General features: G+C 42.0%; 2 protein-coding genes across 6 annotated transcripts in view; one reads left to right on the forward strand and one right to left on the reverse strand.

The window, feature by feature from the left end:
• KIAA0556 (KIAA0556 ortholog) overlaps positions 1-15,938 on the reverse strand; it is a 57,114-nt gene extending 41,176 nt beyond the window's left edge. For 2 of the 5 annotated variants that reach the window (XM_029957757.1, XM_029957753.1), the window contains exons 1-8: positions 15,824-15,938; positions 14,533-14,608; positions 12,728-12,897; positions 8,167-8,249; positions 6,329-6,463; positions 4,069-4,330; positions 2,655-2,804; positions 436-590 (exon numbers count right to left, since the gene is read on the reverse strand). In XM_029957757.1, the coding sequence (XP_029813617.1) occupies positions 436-590; positions 2,655-2,804; positions 4,069-4,330; positions 6,329-6,463; positions 8,167-8,249; positions 12,728-12,897; positions 14,533-14,594 (1,017 nt within the window). In that variant the 5' untranslated portion in view covers positions 14,595-14,608; positions 15,824-15,938. The remainder of the gene's footprint in view (positions 1-435; positions 591-2,654; positions 2,805-4,068; positions 4,331-6,328; positions 6,464-8,166; positions 8,250-12,727; positions 12,898-14,532; positions 14,609-15,823) is intronic. The other 3 variants (XM_029957755.1, XM_029957756.1, XM_029957754.1) reach the window with 3 other exon arrangements.
• The window catches only part of GTF3C1 (general transcription factor IIIC subunit 1), a 39,959-nt gene continuing 28,939 nt past the window's right edge, over positions 15,939-26,958 (forward strand). The window contains exons 1-9 of the mRNA XM_029957856.1: positions 15,939-16,456; positions 17,117-17,326; positions 17,498-17,674; positions 18,768-18,911; positions 19,452-19,548; positions 20,037-20,160; positions 23,516-23,674; positions 24,282-24,397; positions 25,660-25,984. Coding sequence (XP_029813716.1) covers positions 15,939-16,456; positions 17,117-17,326; positions 17,498-17,674; positions 18,768-18,911; positions 19,452-19,548; positions 20,037-20,160; positions 23,516-23,674; positions 24,282-24,397; positions 25,660-25,984 — 1,870 coding nt within the window. The remainder of the gene's footprint in view (positions 16,457-17,116; positions 17,327-17,497; positions 17,675-18,767; positions 18,912-19,451; positions 19,549-20,036; positions 20,161-23,515; positions 23,675-24,281; positions 24,398-25,659; positions 25,985-26,958) is intronic.

Consider the following 26,958-nt stretch of genomic DNA (forward strand, 5'->3'; position numbering starts at 1 on the left):
CACACAGAAAACCCATACCAGCTTCTCCTCAGTAAGATCTAGCAGTGTACATGACACTGTACTAACAGGGAAGAGTGCCCACATTAATGAGTCCTGCAGGAATGCAGGATTTATTGGTACGGAAATCACACATTATCTTGTTTAAGAAGCTTCCAGGATGAAAATGGCTCAACTGGGCCTGCAGCTGTGCACTTGACTGCATAGACACATCATACTGCTGGTCTATCAGTTGCTCAGTGATCCCTGTAATCAAGAGAGAGCTGTGGGATGCTATCCTGAGGAAGCAGATTAAAGAAAACAACCCTATGGAAGAATAATACAAATTCAATTACACTTAAGAGGCATCACCATCCATTCACACACAATGTATAAGAGATTGTAATTCATGGGGGGTTTGCTACTCGATCAAACAGCTCTCTCTGGTATTTTCCACACCTTTTCAGGGCCTGTGGAGCTTTGTAGGTCTCTCTGCAAGGCTTCATTCTCAGTTTTCATGGCTTGAACCACAGCTGAAACCGAGAGATCAGGATCCTTCTCACACACGTTCTTCCGAGTTGCTGACAGTGACCTCTCTGGTCGACTTAAGGGTCCTGCCACCAAGAGAGGGAAGAAACATTTATCTGTCTGGACATACAGGTATGGAACATCACAGCAGCATCCACTTGAAACATCCAGTTCAGTCACTGACACAGGGCTTTGCAGTAACCATCCCACGTGAGGCTGAATTCCTCCACTTTGCTTTTATGTTGAGATTCACATCCAGTTTAGACAACAGTTAAAACAGCATCGTAACAAGAGGAAAACTGACAAATGAGAAACATTATTTTTATGGTTTTGGATTGCTTTGTTCTGGTATTTAGTGGAACTGCCTTGTGACAGTCCACTGAAAGAGAAGTATATATAATTTAAGCACAGCAGGATTTTGCAGTGTTACTGGGGTGTTCAGCTATTTTGGAGGAATCCCCAGAGTCTTCCAGCAAAACAAGGGGAGCCAGGACTTGCTACTTGCAAGGTAGAATAAGTCACCTTATCATTTAAGTAGTCATCACAATGCCCATACACATCCCAATCTTCCCAAACTTCAAGGAGAAACAGAAACATCACAGCCTATAAACAGGTTTAAAAGAAAGGAAATAAAATTTAACAACAGATGATCTGAGATTGGACTAAGAGAGAAGCACAGTGGTTATATTCAAAAGAGAAGCACAGTGGTTATAGCTGAAGACTTTAAAAGTCAAGGGAAGAAAAGAGACTGAAGTTGTAAAGACATTTAGATTGAGTGGAAATATTGAAGAACAGATTGATATTTCAGAGAGCTCACAATGCTGCAGGGAGGTTTACTAAGCAGGAGAGTACAGTGCAGTGGATTCAAGTAAGATGAAGTCTACCCTGAAAGACAAGAAATCAAAACTGAGCTGAGATTTGCATGCATTCACACTCCTTACACATTCACACATGAAACCTTTCAACGAGCATTAATCCATCTTTGCAAAAATAGGGACAGGATAAAGTCCTGTTTACTTTTCTGTACTATATCATCCCCCTGAAATGAAATTAGAGCTTTAATGTGATAGTTGGGCAGAAACAGTTCCAACAAGCACTATTATAACCTGAGGAAATGCTGCACACATCTTTGGGAAGCAGTCAAAGCAAGCATCTGCTCAGACAGATGGTGGGTGAGGGTCTCAGAAGCTACAAAGGGGATTTATTCTGAAGCCAAAAAGAATTAGCTTCTTTTCCTCCATTTGGTTTTCTGCCAATTAAGAAACTAATATCTGGACTTCTCAAAACCATTAGCCTTATTGCTTTCTTGGGGCACGAGTGGGTTTTGCTCTTTTGAAAAGAGCATCTGAACCACAAAGTAAGGCATGTCTGAAAACTTCATCTCAGACCTTTCAAAACTCATCAGACTTGTTTAGGATTGCACTGAAATACAGCTGCAGTCATGATTTCAACCCTAGTTTTGGGGTTTGGTGTGTGTTGTTGGGTTTTTTCCCTAGGTAAAGACCACATTTTAGCAGCAGATTTTTAGGATAAGCAGCAGTGCCTGCAAAATGTTGTTCTTCAGTCCAGGAAAAATATTTTCCAGAATGGTCCTAGATACTGGCATATCTACTCAGCATTGAAGACTGATCTCCAGTGTTCAAGGTGTAATTCCAGTACAGTCCCAAGCAGCAACAGAGCTGTTTTGTTGTGCTGTGGAAAGTTATGCCTTTATTCTTGTGGAAAAAACATGCCATTTTTATTGCTATAAACACATCATGTTAAGATCTTCCACCAAAGCATCAATTGCTGATCTAAAGAAGACACACTTCCATTAATACCATAGGGAATAGATCTCCATGAGGAAAGTGGAAAACACAGACCAAGTGCAAGGACTGAAAGGCAGAGGCAAAAAGTCTTACACTGCGGAAACAAAAAGAGAAGGAAGATAGTAAAGATACAGAAGACCAAAGTATGCAGGCGCTGGATCTTCTCACAGTTTTACTGAAGTGAAAACACTCGAGTTGTTAAAAACAACTAAAAAAAGGCAGGAGAGGGACAGCTAAAAAAAAATCACATAATGACAGATACGTGCTGAAATTGCATGTGAGCCAGAGGCAGAAAAAGCATGAAAACTCTCCTTATTGACATCATATATTCTCATTTCTTACTAGAACAAATTTTTTCGTGTCTTTCCTGGTGCAAGAACTCAGCAGAGAGCGGCCGAGTGCCTTTGTTTTTCACCATGACTGGTCTGACAGGAATGTACAATTCAGCACTGTCCTTTCTTTTGGCAGAGAGAACTCGCACTGGCTTCACTTCTGCAACATCAAAAGGCAACAGAAATAATCAACTTTGAAGTTACTTAGGAGCAGCCATCCTGGGAAAAAATTATTGGATCCTAACTGCTAAGGTTTTGCTGCTTTAATTATGTTGGCACAGTTAAAATGATAATCTCCCTCCCTCTCATTGATATTCTTCTATTGATACAGAAGCACATAAGCATGGCTTGCACTTAGTGAAACAAAATAAAAATATTATTCTAGTGTACCAATAGATCTCATCTCTACCAGGTATTTACCTGCATTACTGTCAAGAAAAGCCAAAATAAAAATGAACTCCTGAGTCACTTGTTAACACATTACACTAAAATAAATTCTTAAAACACTGACTAAATCTTGTCTTATTTAGAGGGTTGCCTAGTGTAGTTCATCTAAGTACTTCTTCCCTTTTTTATTTGAGAATTATTAATGCCTCCATTGTTTACAGGTTTGAAACCTTTCTCTAGACAAAAAATCATGTACTCTCCCAAAGATCTTGTTCTCCCTGCAGCTCCATCCTTTGTTCCTATCTCTTCCTCTGCCCCCTCCCCATTCACACTCCACTCACATCAATGATAATGAGAGGAACAATCCTCTGCTCAATTTATTCAAAGATCGTTCCTCTTAGTTCATGCAATTAATTATGAATAAGGAAAAGAAAGAATAAACAAAACCAACAACCAAAACCAATTACTGAACCTGAAATGAGTGGGAGGGAATTTTGAGAAACAGTGAATGTAAGTCTAGGTCTGGTTTCTGCCTGAACTCCTCACCTTTGACAAGCTAAATACCTTAGAGACCCAGTGACTGGTTGTGGGTTTGGACATTGAGGTCTCCAAAGGACACAAAAAGTAGTGGCTTATATCATTTACTGAGGATAAATAGCACACACAATAACAAGAAATATCCAGCACTCAGGATGTGAAATAAAGTTGAGAAGGTTGGCTGCCTGAATTACTGCAAAAACAGTTCAAAAACCTATTAAGAACACAGTAATTTCTTGAGAAATCCCACAGACAATCTGAGACAATATTTGTTCAAGTGTCTAGACCTGGTGATGCAGGGCATTAACTAGGGTTACATCCTCGTGTTTGAAAAAAAATTCTTAATAAAGTAGCAAGAAGATGCAAATCTTCCAAATCAGCAGATTAAAATGAGAGTATGGAGTAACCCCCAATGATTAACCAGCCATTCCCTTAAAAGCACTGCTCTCAAAGAATCATTATTGCAGTACTGTAGCAGGGTAGAGCACACAGAGACTCACTGCTCTGATCCTGGTTGGACTCCAGCACAGTGAGGGCACCACAATCAAGGCCAGAGCACCTCCCAACATCCTGATGCTCAGAAACCTCTTTCTGCAGTGACCTACTGCCATGGAAATGAAGGTCTTCAAAGCTTGAAATTTCTTCCTCAGTGGGAGATGGCTCTGAAAATACATCCTCTTCAACTGAGTCAGAGTCATCACTAAGAGAGTCTTCCTCCATCCCTTCCTCTTCTACACTGTGTGGCAAGCTGCTCCTCAATTCCTGGTGCAATAAGAACAGATCTGTCAGAAAAGCTCAAATGTGTATTTTAAAATAAACCAGTGTGGCTGCCTCTTCCTACCCAGGAGAAAAAAAAATGTCCTCATGAACTCAAAGCCACGATGCAGCTAAAAATATTCATATTCCTAGGTTGTGTCTTCACTCCTTTGATAAGGTTTATAAAGAAAACTCATCCTACAACTCCTTTGTCCCTCCTCATCAGTATCCTTGCAGGAATATTCTGTAGGCCAAGGAGTTTTTATGTGCAAAACCAATTTTTTAGGAGTAAGTTACAAACAGGAGGTGAGTAATGGAGGGGGCAAGGGCATATATTTGTCCAGTCTCTTTCTATTTGAAGAGTAGCTGCAATCCAGAATTTCCAAATGCCTTGACAAGACTGCCAATATCATGTAATATCAAATTCTTTATAAGCACTTGGCTAGATGATAACAGTCCTGCCTTCTACACATCTGTACTTCAAAAACCAGTGGAAAAGAGTTGTGGTCTAATGGGTTAAGCTCCCAGTTTGCACAGATTTTTTTGAAGTGGACACACTGTAACAGGATTTTATGCAAAAACTAATCTATTTTGAAACTTGATGTGGAAAAAATTGCCCTGCCTCTCTCATTATATCCCACAAACAGCACAGATGATGCTGGAGAGTTGTGTGCTTTTATGAAAGCAAAAGGAAAAGACCTTGCATCTCTTAAATGCTTTTTTCCCCCCTGTTTTGTTGATATTAGAGTTTTGAGATAAATATAGGTAAGCAAACTACATAAAATGAAAACCTGAAGCCACTTCAGGTACAAATGAACTGTGACAGTGTATGTTCAGTTTGCAATGAAAGTTTTGAGCTGCTACAGATTACACTTGTTAGGAAATCCATGTTGACAGATGCATATTACAAAGAGTAGGCAAAGTTAGGTTCAAAAGAGGGTTTATAAGCAACCTGAGCCTTGATATGGAGCATGTCTTTATGACAGTCTAGACTAATATTTCTAGGTATTTGACAGGAAATGGTACAGGCTTTCTTTTAGTTTGAAACCTCATGCATCTGCATTGTACCAAGACATTCAAGAAAACACATTATAGCTTCAGGAAAATCAAAAAGTATTTCCATCTGGAATAAAAAGAAAAGTGGGGGGTTTTGTTTAAAATTATTCAAGATTATAAATATCCATCACTGTAAACAAGTTACCAGTTTGTAGAGCAAAAAATAATCATAAACTCAAGAGCAATATAGGAAAGAGAGACAGGTTCCAACTAGGAAAATATGCTTGGGAATTTTGTCTGATGTCAGTGATAAGATCTGCAGACAGTTTCACAGATAGATGCTACTTCACTACCCACAACAGCTTTACTGGTGTCATTAATTGGTTAAGCAGAAAAACATCCATAAATTTTTGTTCACTTATTCATCTTTTTTAAGGACAGGACATTCATGAGGTGTGCTAGAACAAACTGCAATTAGCAATCAAAGAGAAGGCTGCACAGTCCATACAAAAACAACCCTTGATGGAAAGCGACTGTATTGATTTGAATATTTTTAAAACTTTAGTCTGATTTTTGTTAGATAAAACAATTATACGCAACAATTTTAGCATGATTACTCAAAAACTAACCTAAACCCAGAAAAAGTTGTTGTTTCAGCCTTCTCTAACTTGACAGCCAAGAGTGATGCTCATGTGGACAGCCATGAAGTGAAAAGAGGCTCCTTGCAGGAACAGCTTGATTCAATCCAACAGGGACAATATTCTACCTCTTTAAAACAGGACTTAATGCTTTGCAGTGCTGCTGACTGAGGCCAGATTTTCAAAAGAAGCTTTACTTTTCATTTTTTCCTTCTTTATGTCACATCTCAACAATGCAGAATCACCCAATGAAGGAACCACTATATTCTGGGTTTGCACACCAGCCAAGACTGACCCCTGGGCCCTTTCACATTTCAAATGACACTACCATGAAAAATAGAATAGAATAGAAGGCAACTGCCAATTGTACCTGGGAGTAATGGAGAGGATCATCACCATTTGTCTCCAAGGTCAAGCTTTCATAAGGTTCAAAATCCTCAGAGTACTGAAGAGATGGTTTAATGTAGAGTTTACCCCCTTTTTCTGTTTTAATTGCCACAGTTTTCTGTTAAAAGAAGCATTCAAAGAAACCAAATGTCTTTGGTGCTAGAATTATCATCACATTTTACATAACAATGTCTACATCAAGCACTGCTTTTCCCCTTTGTTCCAGGGAAGGTTTCTGTCCTCCCTGAGCTCACCTTTGGGCCTCTAAATTATGGTTTAACCACCCAGGTTAAACTCCTGACCTGCTGCTGCTGTCCCAGTGTCTCCTAAGTGAACAATGGCCAGAGGACAGTCTCGTTAAAGGCAACGTGACACAGAAGCCTGTGTAGTGATATTAAACCTCATTATCTGCTGTTCACACACTCCTCTACAATTCTGTAAGTGCCAGGGGCAGAGATGTCCCAGAGGGAATATCCTAAGGCAACCTGGCTTTTGACAGTCTGAGTTCTTTCAGCAAGTCTATCCTCCCTCCTCAGAACACACCTTAGCACAGCCCAAGTTTGGCAGTTTTGGACATGAATTGCTGGGTCCTCCAGCTATCCAAAAAACCCACAGGGAAAATCACTGGGAAAGTAAACTGCTGAATAGCACAACCTCCATCTTACTCAGTGGTTGCATATTTCCTTAGCTAAATAATTCCAGTTCATTAGGATAACTGCTATCTTCCCATCCAACTGGATAAAAGACTTAAGGTATCATCCTAAACTAGTCCCAGGTAGTGGCCAGTTTTCAGTATAGTTGCCTACATTTAGCTCACTTTCCAATCCAGTCAGAGGATGTGCCTCCTGGAATGACACAGGTAATGACTTGCTACACATGTGGCAAATTTAGCAAACAAGTCCTGACAGGCCAGTGTGTAAGCAGTGATCTACTGGGAGTAATAGCAGCTGAGAAAATTAATTAAAGTCAACTTTGAAGCAGTAAGGGTGGTAAATAAAGTAATGCAGCCTAAAAGCTCGAATGTGCAATATTTGCTGGAAGAAAAGCAAACCTGCATGGCATGAACACTTGATCCACAGTGACACAGGCCCTGATCCCCAGCCACTGGACAGCCAGGCCAACTGCTAATCAAGTGGAGTAATTATCTGGGTGACATGTCTCCCTTGTTCAGAATTCCCATTTGTTCTGTTAATTAAGCCACACTCCTTGACAGGCTAACTCAAATCCTTCTTTAGGCCAAAAGAAAATACGACCATTGATGCTTCTCCACTGAACCAACAACTATGTAACTAATGGCTCCAAATTTCTTATATATAGGATATTTTTTCATCTCTGTGCATTTTCCTCTCTTATGATCTACAGGAATTTGTCACAAATTACAACTCAAGCTATGCAAATTACACTTTTGTGTCTCTCAACCCTATTGCAGTGTGGAGAACACCAGTGACAGGCAGGGATGTCTCTCAAAAATGTGTTTCTCCATCCTTTGCACTGGATAAATTCTCTAGGTTTCCATCAGAGATGTCCAGCAACAGCTGTTCTGCTGGAGGACACATTGAGTCAATCATGTCCAAGCCACAAAAGCTTCTGTGACAGATGTCACTGAAACCAGACCCTTTCAGTGAGATTTGCCTCTTCAGGCTTCAAAGTAGACACAAAACTGGCCACAGAATTATTTCACATTGTCACTCAGCACCCCACCAAGCCAAGACTCAGATTCTATGGGACTCCCACCTATCTACAAGTTGCATTGATTTCTCCTGAAATTATTTACAACCTAAGGATGAGTTCAAACACCCCTTCTTTCCAACTGCTTCTTACCTGGAGCCAATTCCTGCGTTGGATCTTGGTGGGTGCAGTCTGTGTGCTGTGTTCTGGCAACTCCCTCTCCCCTAGCTGGGCTGCTTTTTCAGTACACAAATACAAGGATTAGAAAACAGAAATACAATACGTGACAATATACACCTTAGTTCACATTTTGGTTTGGGGTTTATGTTGGGGGTTTTTCCAGATGAGGACAGAGGAGCAAGTGTTTGAGATGTGAATGGTATCAGCAACAGAGACATCATTCCATTTCAGATCCTGGTCAGTTGTATATTGGGAGTAGGAGCTTGGAATCTCTTCAGGGACAATCATCACCCTGTGTATTCAAGAGAACAAACTCTTTAAAGATACATCAGCTTAACAGTAGGTGAAGGATCACTTTTTCTGTCTAGAAAGTCTAGAAATATATTGTAGAACAGGGCTGCACATCATTCTAACCCCCAGCTGGGTACACAATAAGCTGTCTTAGGAAGACAACTGAGCCCAGAACCCCTACTACCAAAGGCAGGCTCTGACAGACAGGGTTCTGGTGAACAACAGGTGATATGCTGGGTTTACAAAGGAACTGTGTGCATTTACTCTCAAATTCAAGCAACATGAGATACTGGCAGATTAAACAGAATGTATAAGTTATTTAACACACTGTGCAGAGAAGAATTCTTCATGTACAAGCCATAAATGAAGGACAAACAACAATTAGCCTTCATTTCTAAGGCAAGGAAGAGTTGGTGCTGGAACTTCTGCAAAAAATCTCTGTATGGTCAAGGAAAACTAAGGGTTCCTATGCTGGACATGCCCCCAGCTTACAGTGGAACAGTGCTTTGATTGAGACAAAGAGACAAACATCTTGCAGGTCACATCAGCACCCCCAATGGAATAAGGGCATCACCAACACTCTCAGTAGCATCCTAAATAAAGGCATCTCATTTCCTGTGTCCAAGACAGATTTACAGCTTCCATTTCTTCTCAGTGGAGAAAAACAGTTGATGCAAAACCTTTTTTCTTTCAGCCATAATTTTAATGGTCACCCTAAGCCAGCAGCAACTGGCACTACCAATAAAAGAACCAATTGTCCTACAAAGGTCATAGAATCACAGAAAGATTTAGTTTGGAAGGAACCTCTAGGGTCACCTAGTCCAGCTTTCCATTCAGAGGAGGGCTTACTTCAAAATTAGATCAGGTTGCTCATTACAGCTCTCAATAACACACTTGCTTTTTGGGTTGGACAACAGAGAATTGATGCGGGCAAGTTTTGACTGCAAAAAAACAAAAAAGATTCATTTTAATTGCAGCCACTTGTGCAATCTGGTTCACCAGGAGATTGCACAAATGCTGGTACAAGCAGATAGGAGGAAACAGAAACGGGGTAGGACCATTCCTGGGGGAACAGTGTATGCTTATGTCAATTTGCACTGATCATAAATAACATTACAGAGCAAGAACAGGATGTTGTTCTATTGCTTCAGTGCAAGGTATTTGTCTCATAGGCCCAAAACAGGACTAAGAAAGAGGGGGAAAGGAAGTAGAGCTCCTGCTACTCCATTAAGCTATTCCTAAGTACCTCCAGAAATACTCTGCAGTTATTAATTAGCATCAGTGCTGATTGCTTCAGGGCTCTTCTGCCACTGAGTGAATTGCCCTGAGGTTACAATGCTAAAAGGGTGGTCAGACTCAGCCACTGCTTTTGGAAGCATCTTTCACTCCCTAAGCAATCCATCTCTTCCAAGCAACTGCCCAGAAGTCACTCATGTATCCTACATATGTAAGTAGGAAAAGGGGACAGGGTAGGACTTGTGCTACCACTGCTGAGTATTTGGTTCTCAGGATTGTTTGAGTATTTGGAGAAACTACTGATGAGACAATGCAATGACAGGACATGGGAGAATGGCTTCAAACTGAGAGTAGGGTTACATCAGGTATTAGGAAAAAATTCTTGGCTGTGAGGGTGGTGAGGCCCTGGCACAGGCTGCCCAGAGAAGCTGTGGCTGCCCCACCCCTGGAAGTGTCCAAGGCCCGGTTGGATGAGTCTTGGAGCAACCTGGGATAGTGGAAGGTGTCCCTGCCCACGGCAGGAGGTGGAATGGGATGGGCTTTAAGGTCCCTTTCAACCCCAAACCATTCTGTGATTCTATGATTCTTAGTGATGGATTCATGTGACCAGGTCTCTATAAACCAGGAAAAACAGTAATTCAAACCCCAGGCAGAGGCTGATGGAGCTGAGCAAGTCATCTGTGCAACAAACATTACTTTAGAACAAAAACATCCTTCTTAGGGTGGGATGGAATCTGAATACCAACCACCACCTGCTCTGGCACATGGAATAGGTATCATTGGTATCATTCCCTTGGAGACTTGAGCTGACAGTGCCTATTCCAGGAGGCAAGAACTCAGCAGTACATCACCAAAATATTAGTCATAATCAAAGGAGACCCCTTGCTACCCTTAAACCACAACTTTGTGACCACACAGGAATTCATTGGAAGTACAAACATAGTTGTGAAACTGTGTGTGGGTTATAGACCCAAAGAAATGACAGGACACCTAGAGTCCAGCTTCACTACAAGCCCATCATTTACTTTAATTCATTTACCAATACTAAGCATAAAAGTTTATCAATCACTATTATCATTATTTACTCCAAGGGAACACAGACAAAGAAAATAGTCTTGACAAGTAGATTTATGTTGACACTTTTAGGAACCAGAAAGAGGGATTTGTGCCTGTTCTGGATTATTAAGTATCACATATTCCTAATTTTTCAGTGAAGACTAATCCTATAGATGGATGCTTTAGAAGAAATGAATGATGCAATAACTCTCATGAGAGACAGAAAGGGAAGAAAACTCAGTGCTGCATCTCAGTTAGGAATCATTTCTGTAAGTAAAATCACATTCAATCATTGAGAAAAATGCCTAGAAATGAAAGAGGCCACAAAATTGCTAAAGCAGAATTCCCAGGCAAGAAGCTTATATAGGTCACAATAATTCCCCCTCTGGACTCCAGTGGCAAAATGAAATGGAAGAAAAACGACAGGATGATGATTCAGTTGACATCTTCCATTGCAGCTTCATGTGTTTAAAACATCAGCACTGGAAGAAACAGCACTGAGTTGTCTTCTGCAGAGATAATGCCACAATCTCTAAGTTGATGGAGCTGAGGAAAGGAACAGAGACTGCAACTGAAGTCTTTAAAGGTCCCTAAGACAAGTATTCTACCTTAACTGAATCAAACAGCATCAAGTGACCATAAAAATAATGAACTTTGGATCAGCTCAGAGATAACAACTGCACAGCAGAACTCTGAGAGGAAATTTGACTGAGTTCGATTGCAGCTGCTGCCACAATATCCCTGCACAAGTTCTGGATCAAAAAGCCAAAGGTGTTGCTTTGCTCCCTCAAAGTGTATTATCCCAGAGTGACAAGGCACAAAATTTCCTTCATTTTCCAATATCCAAGAGCATGAACCTTTTTCCATCACTACACACGAGGTTTCACAGCTAAGCTGAACACACTTAAACTTGAATACAAGTAGTATGTGCCCAGTGTGGCAGGAAAACAAAATAAAAGACAAATTAAGTTAGAGTCATGGTTATTGAAGGAAAAGTTAGTTTCCAGTATTGTTGAGACTAATAAACTTTCAATCATAATAAATTATCAAATTAAGTAACTTTTTTAACTCCTTGTCTTCACTTTTAGGTGAAAATAAAGCTTAAGCAGACCATCTACACAGCAACAGATTAAAAACACCCTCTGGGACAGGTTGTAGTAAGGTAAATATAACTGACTAAGCCTGGTAAACTGCTTTACACAAGGATTTAGTAAAATCAACTTTCTTTTCATTATGCTAAATAGATTAGAAGGCCAGTAAGCTCATACTTTATACCTTCATGCATGCAAAATTATTCCTGTCACTACACTGCTCTCAATGACAGACAGACTTAAATTAGAAACAAAATACCCATTTTTAGATAAAGTCAACTAATCACTGGGAGAAAATGGTAGATTTTCTTTACTTCAAATATTTAAATAAAGATTAGCTGCCTTTTTAAGACAACTATTATAGCTTAAGTATCATTTATGAGCTTAATGCAGCTATTACAGGTCATAATTTGATTACAGTCTATGTCATCAAATGTCATTTGTCCTCAGGACACCAGACTTAAGATAACATTGAAGTCCATCAGATTTTAAATCCTATTAATGGTGTTATGTCTCAGACAAAGATACACCATTATTTTACACTGACAATTTCTATACACTTCTAATCTTCTAGTTTTAGTTAGAGCTGTTTAACAAATGAAGAGGCGGGGAAGTTAAACCTTGGAATTAGTCAGGGATCCACTGAAAAACTGCCAGGGTGTTGCTGAGACTGTTCCTCACACACAACCAGCTTAAGCACTCGGATGAAAGAGTCCCATGGAATTTCATTCCAAGCTCAAATGGTGCTGCCTCTTTATCACAGCCAGGCCAGTGAGTTCATCAACTGAATTACAGCTCCAGTGAGTGCAGTTTTCAAACAGTTCTACCTGCACTCTCTGCCAGGCTCCCACGGAACTCACCATTTGTCCTGCAGGCCTTTGTCTCGTTCTTAAGGCAGCCGTGGGAGTTGGTTTTTCGGCGGTGGCTTCTCAGCTCTGAATTAGCTCCATTCACATAGAGAGAAAAGCCTTGTTCCAGCTGCTCCAGCCTGATCTGCACAGGATCTTTTCTCTTTAACCGTTCCAGTAACCTGGAGCAGAAAGGACAATAATTCGTCCTTACGCGGTGCACGTACAGATGGTCAGATCAGCAATAAATACAACAACACACCACCTCACAGAGGTGAAAAATATGTTCACAGTTCAAACAACACTTTCAAGAACAGAGCTTCCAGGATCTGCTCCTGTTCTGTAACACTGTGACAAAATGAAGTTTGACCAAGCCTCTCCCTTCTGACATTTTTTCCACGCTGTTTCTCATTTCACATTGTTTTTTTCCAATTGGTATTTGGCATATTTAACCTTTCCTCTTAAGAATTTTTCAGAGTTTTACTTAGAATTTCCAAAAAGCTTGAAAAAAATGGTTGAAGTCTTTTTCAAGAAAAAAAAAGAAAAATATTGTTTGTTTTTTGAAACTTGAGGTAAAAAGCCCCCAGTCAACAGTGCAGTTAGAGACACCAGAAAACTGAAGGCTGGGTAAAATAATATTTAAAAAATGCCCTTCCCCTGGGCTCAATTTCAGTGAAACACCTACCCTCCCTCTTCCAAGTCTCATCTTCTCTCCTTTCACCATGGCTTATACCCAGTCCATCCTAGCTCCTTTGGTGAGGTGACTGCAGGCCAGGAGGTTGGGATCCTGTGGGTGACAATTTGCACCTGCCCTGCACAGCCCCCCATCCCCTGCAGCCACCACTCTCTTACACCCACCCCAGGCTTCTCTGACTGGTGAAGTTGTGGCAAAGTTGGGCTGTTTCTGTTAGTTTTGGATGCAGCAGGAGCCTGACCAGCTCCCACACAGGCAGCTCTGCAGCCCCACTATCCCAAACTGTCAGATGTGTTCAACACCAAATGCCCCCAGCATACCTGCAGTGCAAGGTGCAACACCTGCTTGTTGTCCTGTAATTCATAATCCAGAATTAGAGCTCTGATACTAAGGATGCAGGTTGTTTCAATCATTAAATAGATTGGTTTTATTCTCTTCAAAAACTGACTCGGGATACTATACTAAAAGAAACCCGTGCTCACAAAAATGGGATTTTTTTTTTTTTAGCATAACTGTGGCTTTCTAAGTTTTTTTTTGTCTTTTCACTGAACCAGTTCATTACAGAATTTGAGTAAAAATCTTGTGGCTTGTGGTAAAGGAGGGAATCCAATAAGAAAGTTTTGCAGGCCCTTCTGAATTAACTAAGAAGTTCATCTCTCCAGGGTACAATGACAGGAAAGTACATAAGAACAAACAGTAAAAGAAATGTTTGAAACTTGTCTGAAAGACACTGAAGTTTGCAAAAGCAACCTGGATGTCCTCATCTCCCACTTTTCTGTATTTCTGACAACATAAAAACCTTTCCTCATAACTATATCCTCACACATCATGAGCTGCCAGTTACCTCTAAATCTACAAGTTTTTGCTCTACAAACAAAAATCTTCCCTGTCAGCCAGCAAACTATTTTATTACTAAATGTATTTATACTTTAAATACTGAAGAAACATCATGGTCTCCTCTAGAAATAAGAACTTTGATGTGTTTAGCAAACAAAGAGAAGAAGAGAGAAACACCTGAATGCTTTGAAGCACAGCAAGTCAGACTGTGCACCACAACTGCTGGTATTTGATAGAATAGAACACATATTTCACACCCAATGGGGGTAACAAATGTGTGTCTTACCTGTTTCTCTGCTGAAGGGATATTAAGTATTCGTCATGTTTTTCATCAAAGTCAGTCACCATGTCTTAATATAAAGCTGAAATAAGAATATAATTGTCAGGCTGAATGATTTGTTATGGAGTACCACTGGTCTTGCACCCTCAATAGATGAGAATGTATAACCTGAAAAATGTTCCTCCTTCAACAAGGCATAAACCTGTCAGTGCAGCAAATAAAGCTCCTGAAGAACAGAGGAAACTGTAGTTGTTTTTACCTATTTTTCAGAACCCTTCACTTCACAAGCTCCTGAAGAACCTAAAAATACTAAGAGTGGAAGGCATATGCTATATAACGAGTTTATAACCCAAGACCTGATGAGCAAGTCAACCCTGGGGCACAGGCTGAAGCTTCCTCAGTGTCCAACTGTGGGGTGATCTCCCTGCACTGGTACTGCTCACGAGGTGAGTTAATTCTACAGCTTACTCGCTGCAGAGGCTGTGTACTTTCAAAGTGCCTAATTAAAGATTTTACTTCCCCTTTCAGGAAACACGACCCTTTCCAGCCATCCCCACCAAGCATCCCAGAGCCCTGCCGCGAGTTGAGCTGGGGCGTTCTCTCACGCACTCAGCAAGTTAAAATGTGACACCAACACATCTTATCCAAACAAAGGATCCCCGTACTTTGTCTTCTACCGACCGCGGGGTATCTGGGGCCGAGACCCCCCGACGGGCTCGGGACCGACCCCGCTGGGCTCTGCAGCGGAGGGGGAGCCGCAAGCAGAGCCCCGGGACCGACACGGACCCTGGATGGACACGGACCCTGGATGGACACCGATCCCCGGGCAGAGCCCCGGGACCCACACGGACCCTGGATGGACACGAACCCTGGATGGACACTGATCCCCGGGCAGAGCGCCTGGACCTACAAGGACCCTGGATGGACACGGACCCTGGATGGACACTGAACCCCGGGCAGAGCCCCGGGACCCACACGGACCCTGGATGGACACGAACCCTGGATGGACACTGATCCCCGGGCAGAGCGCCTGGACCTACAAGGACCCTGGATGGACACGGACCCTGGATGGACATTGATCCCCGGGCAGAGCCCCGGGACCGACACTGACCAGCCGGGGGTCTCCAGACGGACACGAACTCCCGGACGGACACGGGCACCGGGGCACAGCCTCGGAGCAAAGCCCCCGGAGGGACAAAGCCCCCGAACGGACACTGACCCCAGAGCAGAACCCTCGGACGGACACAGCCCCAGGATGGGCACTGGCCCCAGGCACAGCCCCCCGATGGACACTGACCCTGGACAGAGCCCCCGGACCGAGATGGACCAGCCGGGGCAGAGTCTTCCGAAGGACACGCACCCCTGGACAGACACGGACACCGGAGGAGAGCCACCGGACGGGCACGCCCCGGATGACACGACCCCCAGGCGAGCCCCGGACAGCACTTGACGCGAGGGCACAGCTCCCCGCACGGCGCGGCCCGGCCCGGCCCGGTCCGTCCCGCCGGGGCTCGGCCGCTCCTGTTGCTCGTTTCCCCGGTGACGGTCGGCGGCCGCCGGCCGTGCAGTCTGCGCGCCGGGCCGGAGCGGCGGCCGGGAGGGTTGTGGGCCATGGAGCGCGCTGTGGGCGCTGCTGGAGCGAGGTGGCCCTGGCGGGGCTGGACGGCAGTCAACCGGCCGGCTCTGGCACTTGCCTGGCCGCCCGCTCGCCGCCCTTCCCGCTGCGTGGAGGCCCGACAGCGCAGCATCTGCTCTGCGGCCGCGCTCAGCGCCCAGGCCCGACCTGCGCTTCTAGCCGCCTGCCGCGGCCGCGGCCGCCGCTCCCCCTGCAGACGGGTGAGTGGCACGGTGGGGGCGGCGAGCCCGAGCCGGGGGAACCCGGGCCTGGTGCCGGGCTGGCCTCCTCGCCACTGCCGCACAGCTCGGCTGGGTCGGGGACAGCAGGAAGGGCGGAGTGTGGCTCCGGAGCTGATTTTAGATATTAGAGAAAATCCGTCACTGTTACGGTGGTCAGGCACTGGAATGGGTTGCCCTGGAGGTGCTGGAGGCACCGCCCCTGGAGGTGTTTGAGAGGAGTGTGGGTCTGGCGCTGTGTGATGTGATTTAGTGGTTTAAGGCTTACCGTAGGTGGTTGGGACTGGATGATCTTAAGGTTCTCTTCCAGCCTTGGTGGTTCTGTGACCTCTTTGTGAGTCCTGACCAGATTTCCATTCAAATATCTGCTTGCCACTTACAGCCAGAATTTACATGTCCCCGTTCATCAGGGTGGATGTACCTGTTGTTTTCCTTCTCTATGAACTGTGTGTTTCTCTTATTCCCACCACTTCAGTATCCTTGAGTTTTTGAAGATTGAATAGTGTATCCCCCTCCTTCTGCCTCCTGCACGCTGGGGTTGGGTTGTACTTGAGGAGCACAGCGCTGCTCTTTGTGTTTTTCCAGTTTTGATATCTCAAAAGAGCTTCATTTTTCCAAGGTGCTCCATAGGGTTATCAGCATTGTTTGTGACAATGTTTCAGTTATCAGCATTGCTTGTGACAATCTTTCATTTCTCCTTGCTTGGTTAAGTGCTAGCTCTCTGCTTTTATTCCAGATATGAAGAAATAGACCTTGAAACAGGAATACTGGAAACCAAAAGGGATCCTGTTGCTTCAGATGATATTTATCCTGTCCACATGATTTTGGATAACAAAGATGGCATACAAGGTTCCTGCCAGTATTTTAAAGAGAGAGTAGATATCACTGATCAGATAAGGAGGAAGGATTTGCAGCCTTGTTATACTTACAAAGAAGCTGTTGAAAAGTGAGTGAAATCCTTATACCTGGCATTAAAATACCTTTAAGGGATTTTTTTTAAGTCCTTGCCCAGTTTGTACAGATTATATCAAGAATGGTGTTTGTGGGGAGAAAGGGATTGACCTCTCTGTTTTTATGGAACTAATAACAATATATTACTCTTCCTTCTGTTTCTCAGATGGGGAGAGAAACTAGTCATTGTTGCTTCCCAAGACCAGCGTTACAGAGCTTTAATAGGCTGGGAGGGGGACCCTGACTTAAAACTCCCTGACTTCTCCTACTGTATCCTGGAGCGTTTGGGCCGTGCTCGATGGCAGGGAGAGCTCCAGAGGGACCTTCACAGTGGGGCTTTCAAGTAAGTTTGCATTTTTGTCCGTGAATTAAGTCAAAGCTAACAAGTTGCCACTGGTTATTTTTGACTATTCCTGTGTATTGATTTGAAATCCTGTGTGTACTGGTAGTGTTTCATCCTTACTACCAGGAGTACTTGGTTCTTGGAGCCTGTATTGCTGGAACTATGCTGGTCTCACCCTTGAGTTCATTATACTTCCAGAAATTGTCTGTTAGGTCAATACACAAGTTTCTGATTTATGGAAGTTCTTGCTTTCTCTGAATAACTTTTTCTTCAAATTTAGGATGGAACAATGATTTTCATTTCCTTTTCTAAGCTGCTGAGAAAGCATCTTATCCTGCCCAAGTCCTGGAGAGATTCTTGGATGCCCATATTTTGTCCCCAGCATTTCCCTGTGTGACATATTTGTCCAAATGAGTGGGAGCCTGAGTTACCAGCCTCCAAACCAGGCCATGTATTTTGTTGATGAAGGGAGTGTTACACAGCCTCTTAGAGAACTTCTGAAGTTCTGCAGAATATTAGCATTGCTGTAAGGATTCCCTGCTTTTAGGACATAAGTGGGTTGTAGCTTGCAAACCACCTGGCACTGTTTTGTACCACTTAGGAAACTCTTTTATGTAATTTGTATGATGGAGGTAGAGGGTTAATCTTTTGTGGATGATTTTCTGTCAGTTTGGTGGCCCAGGTCAGCTCAGCAAGGAGTGAGATGAATGTCAGAGGTATTACAAGGAGGATAGTGATTGTGGTGTAGCCAGGAGGTAAAAGACAGGATGGAGAAAGGGGGCATGGGGATACAATACTGATTCAACTCTCTCATCAAACCATGTCATGACACTCTGTGCCTAGACTCTGGGTTAAAATCAGAGGTATTTCTCTCTATTTATTGGATTAACTATGAAAATAAATTTCACAGGTTTTCTTAATTTTGACACTGCCTAATTTTGAGTTTGTCACTTTGAAAATTTTGAGTTTGTCACTATCGCTAAGACCATAGAAATTTAGGTAAAGTGTTCTGGGGTACTGGATAATTAAAATTATTTGCAGAAGTTTCTATGCCTATATCTTACCATCTTTGTCTTGCCATCTTTTTTTTTAGAGTGGATGCTGGAAAACTTCATTATCACCGAAGAGTATTGGACAGAAATGGTCTCATAACAATGCAATCCCACGTCATACGTCTGCCAAGTGGAGCACAGCAGCACTCAATTCTTCTGCTTCTGACTCGCTTTCATGCTGACAGGTATGTTTTAAAGGTCTGCTGGGCAGACTGTGACCTTTTACTATGATGAGAGATTGCTCTGTTTTCACAGAACCATCAAAGTTTCCTGATGTTGACTCTCTTCAATTCCTTTAACTCCTCTTCCGAATGCCAGACAGTTCAGTAGAATATTCCAGTGCCTGTCACCTGCCTACATAAACCTAACTTTTCTTATTGTAGCACTGATTATTCTGTTAATTTTGAGTGTTTTCACTTCCAACACGTTTCTAATAGATTTTTTTGTTTTGTTTTCTTATCTTGTTTATAATTAGAACTTGTGCTTCTGTGCATTGCTAGTGAAGTAACAGCTTGGGCTTAGTCACTGTTCCCTTGGCTGAGATCTCTTCTCAGTGACAAATTCTCTCATGTGCTCTTCACAGAAGGAAAGAAAACTAATTCCTAAACCAATCTGAGAACACTTAGCATACTTTCTCTAGTGACTGACATTTTGTAAAGCTACAACTCATTTTTATGAAGCTATGTGCATACTTACATGTAAAATAATTTTCTTTTCTTGGTTAGGAGGAGCAAATATGATATTCTAATGGAGAAGCTCGCAAGTATGCTAAGTGCTCGTTCAAACCAGATGGAAACATTAGGAAACTTGAGGGAAGAATTGGTGAGATTCATTCCTCTTTCAAATTCTCACTCAGTAGAATCTAGATAATTAGTATCAAAGGCACTCATTCTTACTGCCTGCTTTTTAAAATTGCACAAAGTTCTGGGGGAGGATATCAAAAGAAGGATCTTAAAAACCTACTAGATCAAGTTACTGTTGGTGTTTGTCATAGGGAAGGAGTTCTGTTCCATCCATAGCTTCAGAAATGTTTTGTCAATGAATATCACCGTGCATTTCTTACTTGTCCAAGTAAGAAAACAAACAAACTGCTTGTTTGGATGACAGAGTTGGAGGAATACAACACCCTCCAGAAACATCTCATGTTCTGCCCAGTGTCTACACTAACAGGCTTTTAAGTTCCTTTTTGGATATCCTCCCCCAGAACACTGTGTTTTAAGAACAGGTAGTAGGAATGTCTTTGATGCTTTGATCAGCAGCAGGTGAGGCTTTTGGGCTGCAGTGACTTTTGCCATTTCTCTTTGCACCAGGGCCTTTGTGAGAGGACTTTCAAACGTCTGTATCAGTACATGATGAATGCTGGCCTGGCCAAGGTCATATCTGTGCCACTGCAGGACATCCACCCCAGTGGAGGACCCTACAAGACAAAGAAAGGTAACAAGAACCATATTTGTGCTTTCCTCTTGTGTAATTATGTTGATGTCATTCTATCTGTAAGCTTCATATCTTAAATTAAAAGAGGTGTGAGTGAAATCTGTCTATGCAGTTATGTAGATAAATGTGTTACTAAAGCTGCAACCCACTTGAATTAAACATTTGCTCCAGGTTTTTAAGGAATGGATGCAAATTTGTTGGATATAAATGTAAGGTGTTTCAGTAGATGTGACCTAAGACTACTCAAGCCAATAGAGAGAGCAGGAACTCTCTCAGCAGTCTGCTGACCTCTCAGGTTGAAGTTGAATGACAAGTCAATAAACTTGAAAAAAAATGTATGAAATAAGCTAAAAACACAGACCATCTTGGTTGTGACTTTTTCTAAAGTCATGAGAATACAAAGTTTCTCTGGGAAGTTCTTATCAAAATATGGAAGTAAGCTCCTGCAGCACTGCCTGGGAATTCACAGAACACAGAATATTCTGGGTTGGAAGGGACCCACAAGGATCATCAAGTCCAACTCTTGACCTGTACAGGGATCAAACCCACAGCCTTGGCATTTTTAGCTCCATGCTCTAACAAACAGCCAATCTCAGGGTCAAGGTAAGCAAGATACCCAACAGCTACTATCCAAAAAAGCCACAGTCTGCTGAGGGATGGCTAATGCATAACCAGCTTTGAATTCAAATTTAATTGGTTACAAGAACTGCTGAAAACTTCCAAAAATGTAGCGAAAAGACAAAGAAAGGCAGAACTGCGTGAAGAAAGGGAACAAAAGAAAGCAGCTGCTCTCAGAAAAAGATGCAGATAAAACTTGCATGGGGAACAAACTACAAGAAATAATAATAGAAAATATGAGGAAAGACAGTATCACCAATGGAATTAATGCAATTGCTGAAAGAAATCTAAACCAAATCTTTAATCACAGAACATCCTAAGAGGCAGATTTGCAGGGTTAAAAATACAATAGTTCTAAAAGGTGAACAGTATGGTTTTTAGAGACATAGTGAACTTTTTTTTGGGGGGAGGAAATAAATCTGATATGAACTGAACATTGCAAATTACGCAGTCTTTGTGAAAAGGAGGGATATGAAAGGAGAAAGGGAAAGAGCCAATAAAACCATGAGAACTTCAAGACAAAAGTTAATGCCAGTTACATGGATTTGGATTAAGGCTGGATAAGACAAATTCCTTCAAATCTATTAAGTCAGGGAAGGGAAATTCTCTAGAAGGAAAATGTATTATGAACAAAGAGAAGCAGAGGTCAAAAGTAGGTACAGCACTGAGCATGGTTGAGAGAGAAATCACCCACATTGTGCTGAACAAATAGGGGAGTGACTGAGTTGCTTTGTCATGAAAGGTACAGATCCCTCTCCTTCCATAAGAATGTCAGAGGGAGTTTTACACAGGAAAACTCATTTAAGTTCACAGCTTGAAGAAAGCAGTGGAGATCCTCGATGTTCTAGACTAGATCAGTATCCCGTAAAATATATGGGGAAAAGTATCAGCAGATGGTTTACAAAATATGGATTGTGCATAGTTGATGTATTTCTGGTTTGAGCAAGTGTCTCAACATGCAGTGGTTGTATGACAGCCTCTTATACAACCTTTACAGACTTAGATGCCCTTTAGTCACACCACTTAGCACTGGCATGGACCAAATCCTTGGTTCTGTCTTACACTACCTGTGAGTAGCTTTGCACCTGGTTATATCTGTTTGTAATTCCTCCTGCTGACTTAAGTTCCAGAGAGGTTCTAACGAGCTGAAAACACTTGCAAATAAAGCCCAAAAGACTAAATAGTACTGCTAAAAGACAGTTTATGGTCAGTAGTAAAAACTTTTAACTTCCTATCAAGGTATTTATTTAGAAGACAAGAAAATACAAGTCCACTTAACAAACTTGGTGGCAGCCCCCAAGGCAGTGATGTTTTATGTTCTGTCAGAGATTGGCAAAACAGCAGCTGCATTTACTGCTTAAGTTTGTCATGAAAAATGCCACTTGATGAATCTTTTGCTTGAATGGTAATTCCATCTTACAGATGTAAAAGCTGAAAATCCACAAAAATGCCTTAAAAACACTAGGTATTAAAGGAGGATGAATTAATAATAGCTGATTTTCATCAGAGATCAAGATAGTTTAATCTCTGGAGTTATACAGGAAAGCAGATAGAAATATGTGGGACACACTGAGGATGAAGCCAGAGCATCTGCTATGGGAAGAATATTATTGGACAGAAAGAGCTAAAGGAAAAAGAATTGGTTTGTTTTGGGGGATTTTTTTCTTGGGGGATTTTTTTGTTTGTTTGTTTTTTCAAATGCTGCTTCAAGTGAAATTTAATGGGCTGTAGAAATACAAAGGATATAATAACAGTGCCAGCAAGCCTACCAAAATGTCAGCACTCAATTACTGTCCTAAGCAGCATCTTAGGGAAAGGATTCGGGTCAAGGAAGAATAATGGAATCATCTGGCCTGGGGCTCAGTCACATGGTCAGGTACTGTGGGTTAACTTGGTGTCAGCTGGGCATCAGTAACTGCTCATACATGTATACCTAAGACAAAATTCATCAGCTGAAACCCCCGTGGTTTCAGCTAAAGCTGTCACCTGGCATTGTCACAGCTGGACCAGAGGAGCAGGGATGGCTGTGGATGTTCCACCCACTGCTGCAGGATGAATTGGCTGCTTCTGCAGTAGCTGCTGAATCACTGCAGCTTGCTAAGCTGGCAGTGTACAATAACCCAGTTCTGCTTTACCACTGCTCTCTGAAATGGTTCAGCAGGAGCTTGATGACACTGGTGAGAGGAGGTCATCCTTGTGTCAGGGAGCAGGGTCTGTCCAGCTCTCCTGGAGCCATCTGTCCCCACTCTACCCTTCTTTTCTGTGAGGTCCCAGTGAGTGGAGAGTTACTACAGCACAGCCAGTGGACAGTAGCATGTTAAGATGTGGAAGAAAATCATGTATGAGAATCTCGTGGCTGTGGGCAGCAGTGTGTTCTGTCCTTGTAAAAAAGAGTGGGTTTATACCCAGTGAGTGATCTTACAATCAAATACATGTTCTGCAGATGTAATACTGGGGATCAGCACTTAATCCCTTCATTGATTTATTTGTGCTATTGAAATTTCTTCTACTGGGCAGTCTTAGAATTGACACAGATGGGAAGGTTTGGAGTACCTCAACAATTCATATATGGGAAAAGCTGTTGCAAACCTGTCCTAGAAATACCCAGTTGTCTTTAGTTGTTTGTTCCCCACTGCACTGCTGCTTCTCCATGCTGCTGAAAGAGATAAAATGGTGTAAACACGTGCACACCCCCTGCATTTTGTTGGGAGTTGTTACTGGCATTCCTGTTTCACAGGGACTGATGTCATGGTCCGTTGCCTTAAACTGCTGAAGGAATTTCGGAAGAAAATGGAAGATTATCATGATGATGATGAAGAAGAGATCATGACAAAAACTGTTCAGCCTGTGGATATTGTTTGTGAAAGGGACATGCTCACCCAGGCTTATGAGCTAAGTAGGTGCTGTAGTAAGACACCCTAAGACTTTTCCAATTATCTTCTTACTCCTTGTGTGTATAAAAGAAATGTATATGTTGCAGGGCTTTTAAGTTCTGGTTGCTTTTGCATCAGAAAGTGTCAATTTTTCATAGCAAAATGAGCTTTATATCCAGATTAGACTGGAGTTTATCCCTTCCTGGGAGCTTATCAACTATTCAATACCACCCAAAAAAACCAGCAGGAAAGAAACAAGGTGTTGTGGTGGGATGAGAAAAAATGATGAAGAAAACAATGCTCCTTATTCTTCTATCTTTTCCTTTCAAAATGGAGAAATTAATATCTAACTGTGGAAAGCTGTCAGGGGAAGAATTCACCCCTGCTTCTGTTTTGAAGCTTCTGCCTCCAGACCTCATTCTGCTGGGCACTGCTTCATGTAAAACTGTGTTTTGGCTGAATATTGTTTATGTCTGTGAAAATGTCTTTAGTGAGTGGGGAATCTTAAATTTAATATTCTGGCACATATGGTTGTTCAGAGCAAATATTAATGTACACACAAATATATGTATATATAATTCAGTCAGATTATTTCCCTGAGATATTTGTTGGTTTTCCTTTCTGAAACAGTTGAAAGCAGAGGAACCAAAGGTATTTCTCAGGCAGAAATTCGCTTGGCTATGAATGTGGGGAAGCTGGAAGCCAGGATGCTCTGTCGACTTCTGGACAGGTACAAGGTTGTCAAGGTAAGGCAAAAATAAAATAATTTAAATACTTATTGAAACTGAAGATACAATTGCGGTTACTGTGGGAATACATTATAACGTTGTTAACCTCAAACACTGGAAATAGCAGGGATTTGAGACTGTAACATTCCTGCTCCTGTAGCATCCCTTTGCTTTACTCATTGCTGAGCAGCTGCCTGACATTTAATAGTTCACTGGCCCAGATGTACAAATATTTTACATTGGTTTGTAACTGGGTGCTTAATTAATAAAGATCTGCCTTCCAAAAAGAGACAGGGCAGAGAAACTGGCCTCAACCCTGCTCAGCCTGCCCTCAGCAACCTAACCTGAGTCATTCACTGTGATCAGTGGTAACCCAAGTGACCTGGAGGCTGATACTTCATGGACATGAACATAACTGTCTCTCAACTCAAAAGAGCCACTTTGCTTCATTTTTGACTATAAGACAACCTCTATTTTGCAAGATCCTCTACTGGAGGATCTTCTCAAAGACCCTCTGTGCATTTAAAATCATTAATCTACTTGCCTTTTGAAAAAGCCAGTAAATTCCAGAACAAAACAGTGACTTTCATAAAGGCTATGGTGATTAAACTTCTTATTTCCAGATATTTCAGTATTTTTTTAATTTCACAAGACCAATCCAGCTGTCATTTCTTGCATGCACCCATCTGCCCCTTTCCACAACAGAGAATTTTTTAGGAAGATCTTGTCATTTGGTCAAAAGTTCTGTAAATTTAAAAACAAACAAATTATATAAACCATTAGAATGTGTAAGCATGCTTTTCACTAGTCAGCTGTGAAGGTGAAATCTTCCCTCATTGATTGGTGAAGTGTCTGAGTTTCTAGATCCTTGGAAGCACCTGTTGTAGCACAGGGCAGCAGCAGCTCCACGAGTGAGTCACTCAGGTACCTTCTGCATTGCAGTTATTTCACAGATTTTTTTTTTCCTGAAAAAAAATTGCTTTCTAGTCTGAATACATATAGTTTGTTCTTCCTTAGACTTTTCTACATCCCACATACCGTGGGTGTTTCCTTCTAGTGTGCAGGTAATGCAGATTTATTTGGTTTTCAAGCACAGAATGCCTTCTGATTTCTATATGTTAAGGTTCGTGACATTTTTCTTACTTAGGAAAAAAAAAATAACCTGATATTTTTTGATGTGAGGGGAGAACAGGTAGAAAATTTTCCCACTGTTGGTGCTGCAGAACACTTCAAGAATGGACAAGTCAGGTGGTAAAATAACATTCCAACTGTTTCCTCAGGGTTTTATGGAGGATGAAGGTCGGCAAAGGACAACAAAGTACATCTCACACATTCTTGCAGAGGAGAGTGATTTAAACAGGCAGTTTGAGAGAGAGAAGGCCAGGAGTGAGCAGCTGGCTACAGTTACTTTGGCTCTGGTGCCTGAAGATTCCCCACCTGTGGAAGAGGTGTCTCCTGGAGAGGATGATACTTTGGTCTCAGAGTCTGACAATGAAGAGGAAGGGAAAGATGGCAAGAAGAGAGGAAAAGGGCAGAAGGCCAACTCTGGTTCACTCTTGAAATTAAGTTGCCAAGATGATGCCCATCAGTCAACACCAGCTAAAGGTAGATCATGACTTTGAAATTCGGAGAGAACCCTGCATTTTTCTTGTGGATCCTTTTATTAAAGAAAAAGTAATATGCTAGTAGCATCCATTAAAATTTTTGGTCACATTTTTTATTGTTGCATTAATTGATAATTTCCCTGCTTTCCCCCCAGACTGTTATGGTTTGGGACACTAAGTGTGGTAATCTCTGGAGATTCTCAGGGCTGAAGTGTGCTCTGGTGTCTGTGTGCCAAGTAGTGTTTCTGGTTATCACTAATCACCAAGAGGATAATCTGCTTCTCCTTCCCCTGTGCAAATGAAATGGGCTCATACAATGTGCTCCCTGGATATTCAGGGTATTTTTTTGTTGACTTGAAGGGCTGAAATGATCCTGCAAAGGGTCAGACAAGTTCCAAAACTGCTGCAAGGAAGGAGGAAGGACTGTGGGGCTGAAAACAAGCACAGTGGTAGGTAGCAGTCAGGTTGGCTTGAGCATCCTTGGGTAATACTTTAAACTCCCTTGGATGTTCTGGGATGGACTGACAGGGAATCTGTCATGGACTCTTTTTTAAAATATCTTAGAACTCAGGCTGTGCCCATCAGAGAACACCATCTTGGTAGAGCTTTAAAGTCCTTGAAGACTTCAGAAGGGATTTGGGCACGCTTTGTCTGTCTTGAAATATTTTATTTCTTCCTCACTAAGGAAAAAGATGGGCTGTGCCTCTCATTAAAAAGCATTGTTTCATTCCATTGGATATGTAAATGTCAGCTTAGGTGTGGGAAGTAGCATGGGAGCTGACAGACCAGCCCATTAACTTTTATTTTAAAATTGTAACATATAAAAATTCTTCCTCTTTTAGCAGTGGAGGTTTTTTCAGTTGGAAATGTCTGGTACTGAGCCTTAGAGTCTGTGCAAAATATATGTTCATGTACTGATGCAAACCTTCAAGTGGGATAAGTATATTTAGAGTAATACTGACTTGTTGGCTGAGA

Source organism: Manacus vitellinus, unplaced genomic scaffold, assembly GCF_001715985.3.
Source record: "Manacus vitellinus isolate BGI_N305 unplaced genomic scaffold, ASM171598v3 scaffold_12_pilon, whole genome shotgun sequence".
In the NCBI taxonomy this organism is placed as follows: Eukaryota; Metazoa; Chordata; class Aves; order Passeriformes; family Pipridae; genus Manacus; species Manacus vitellinus.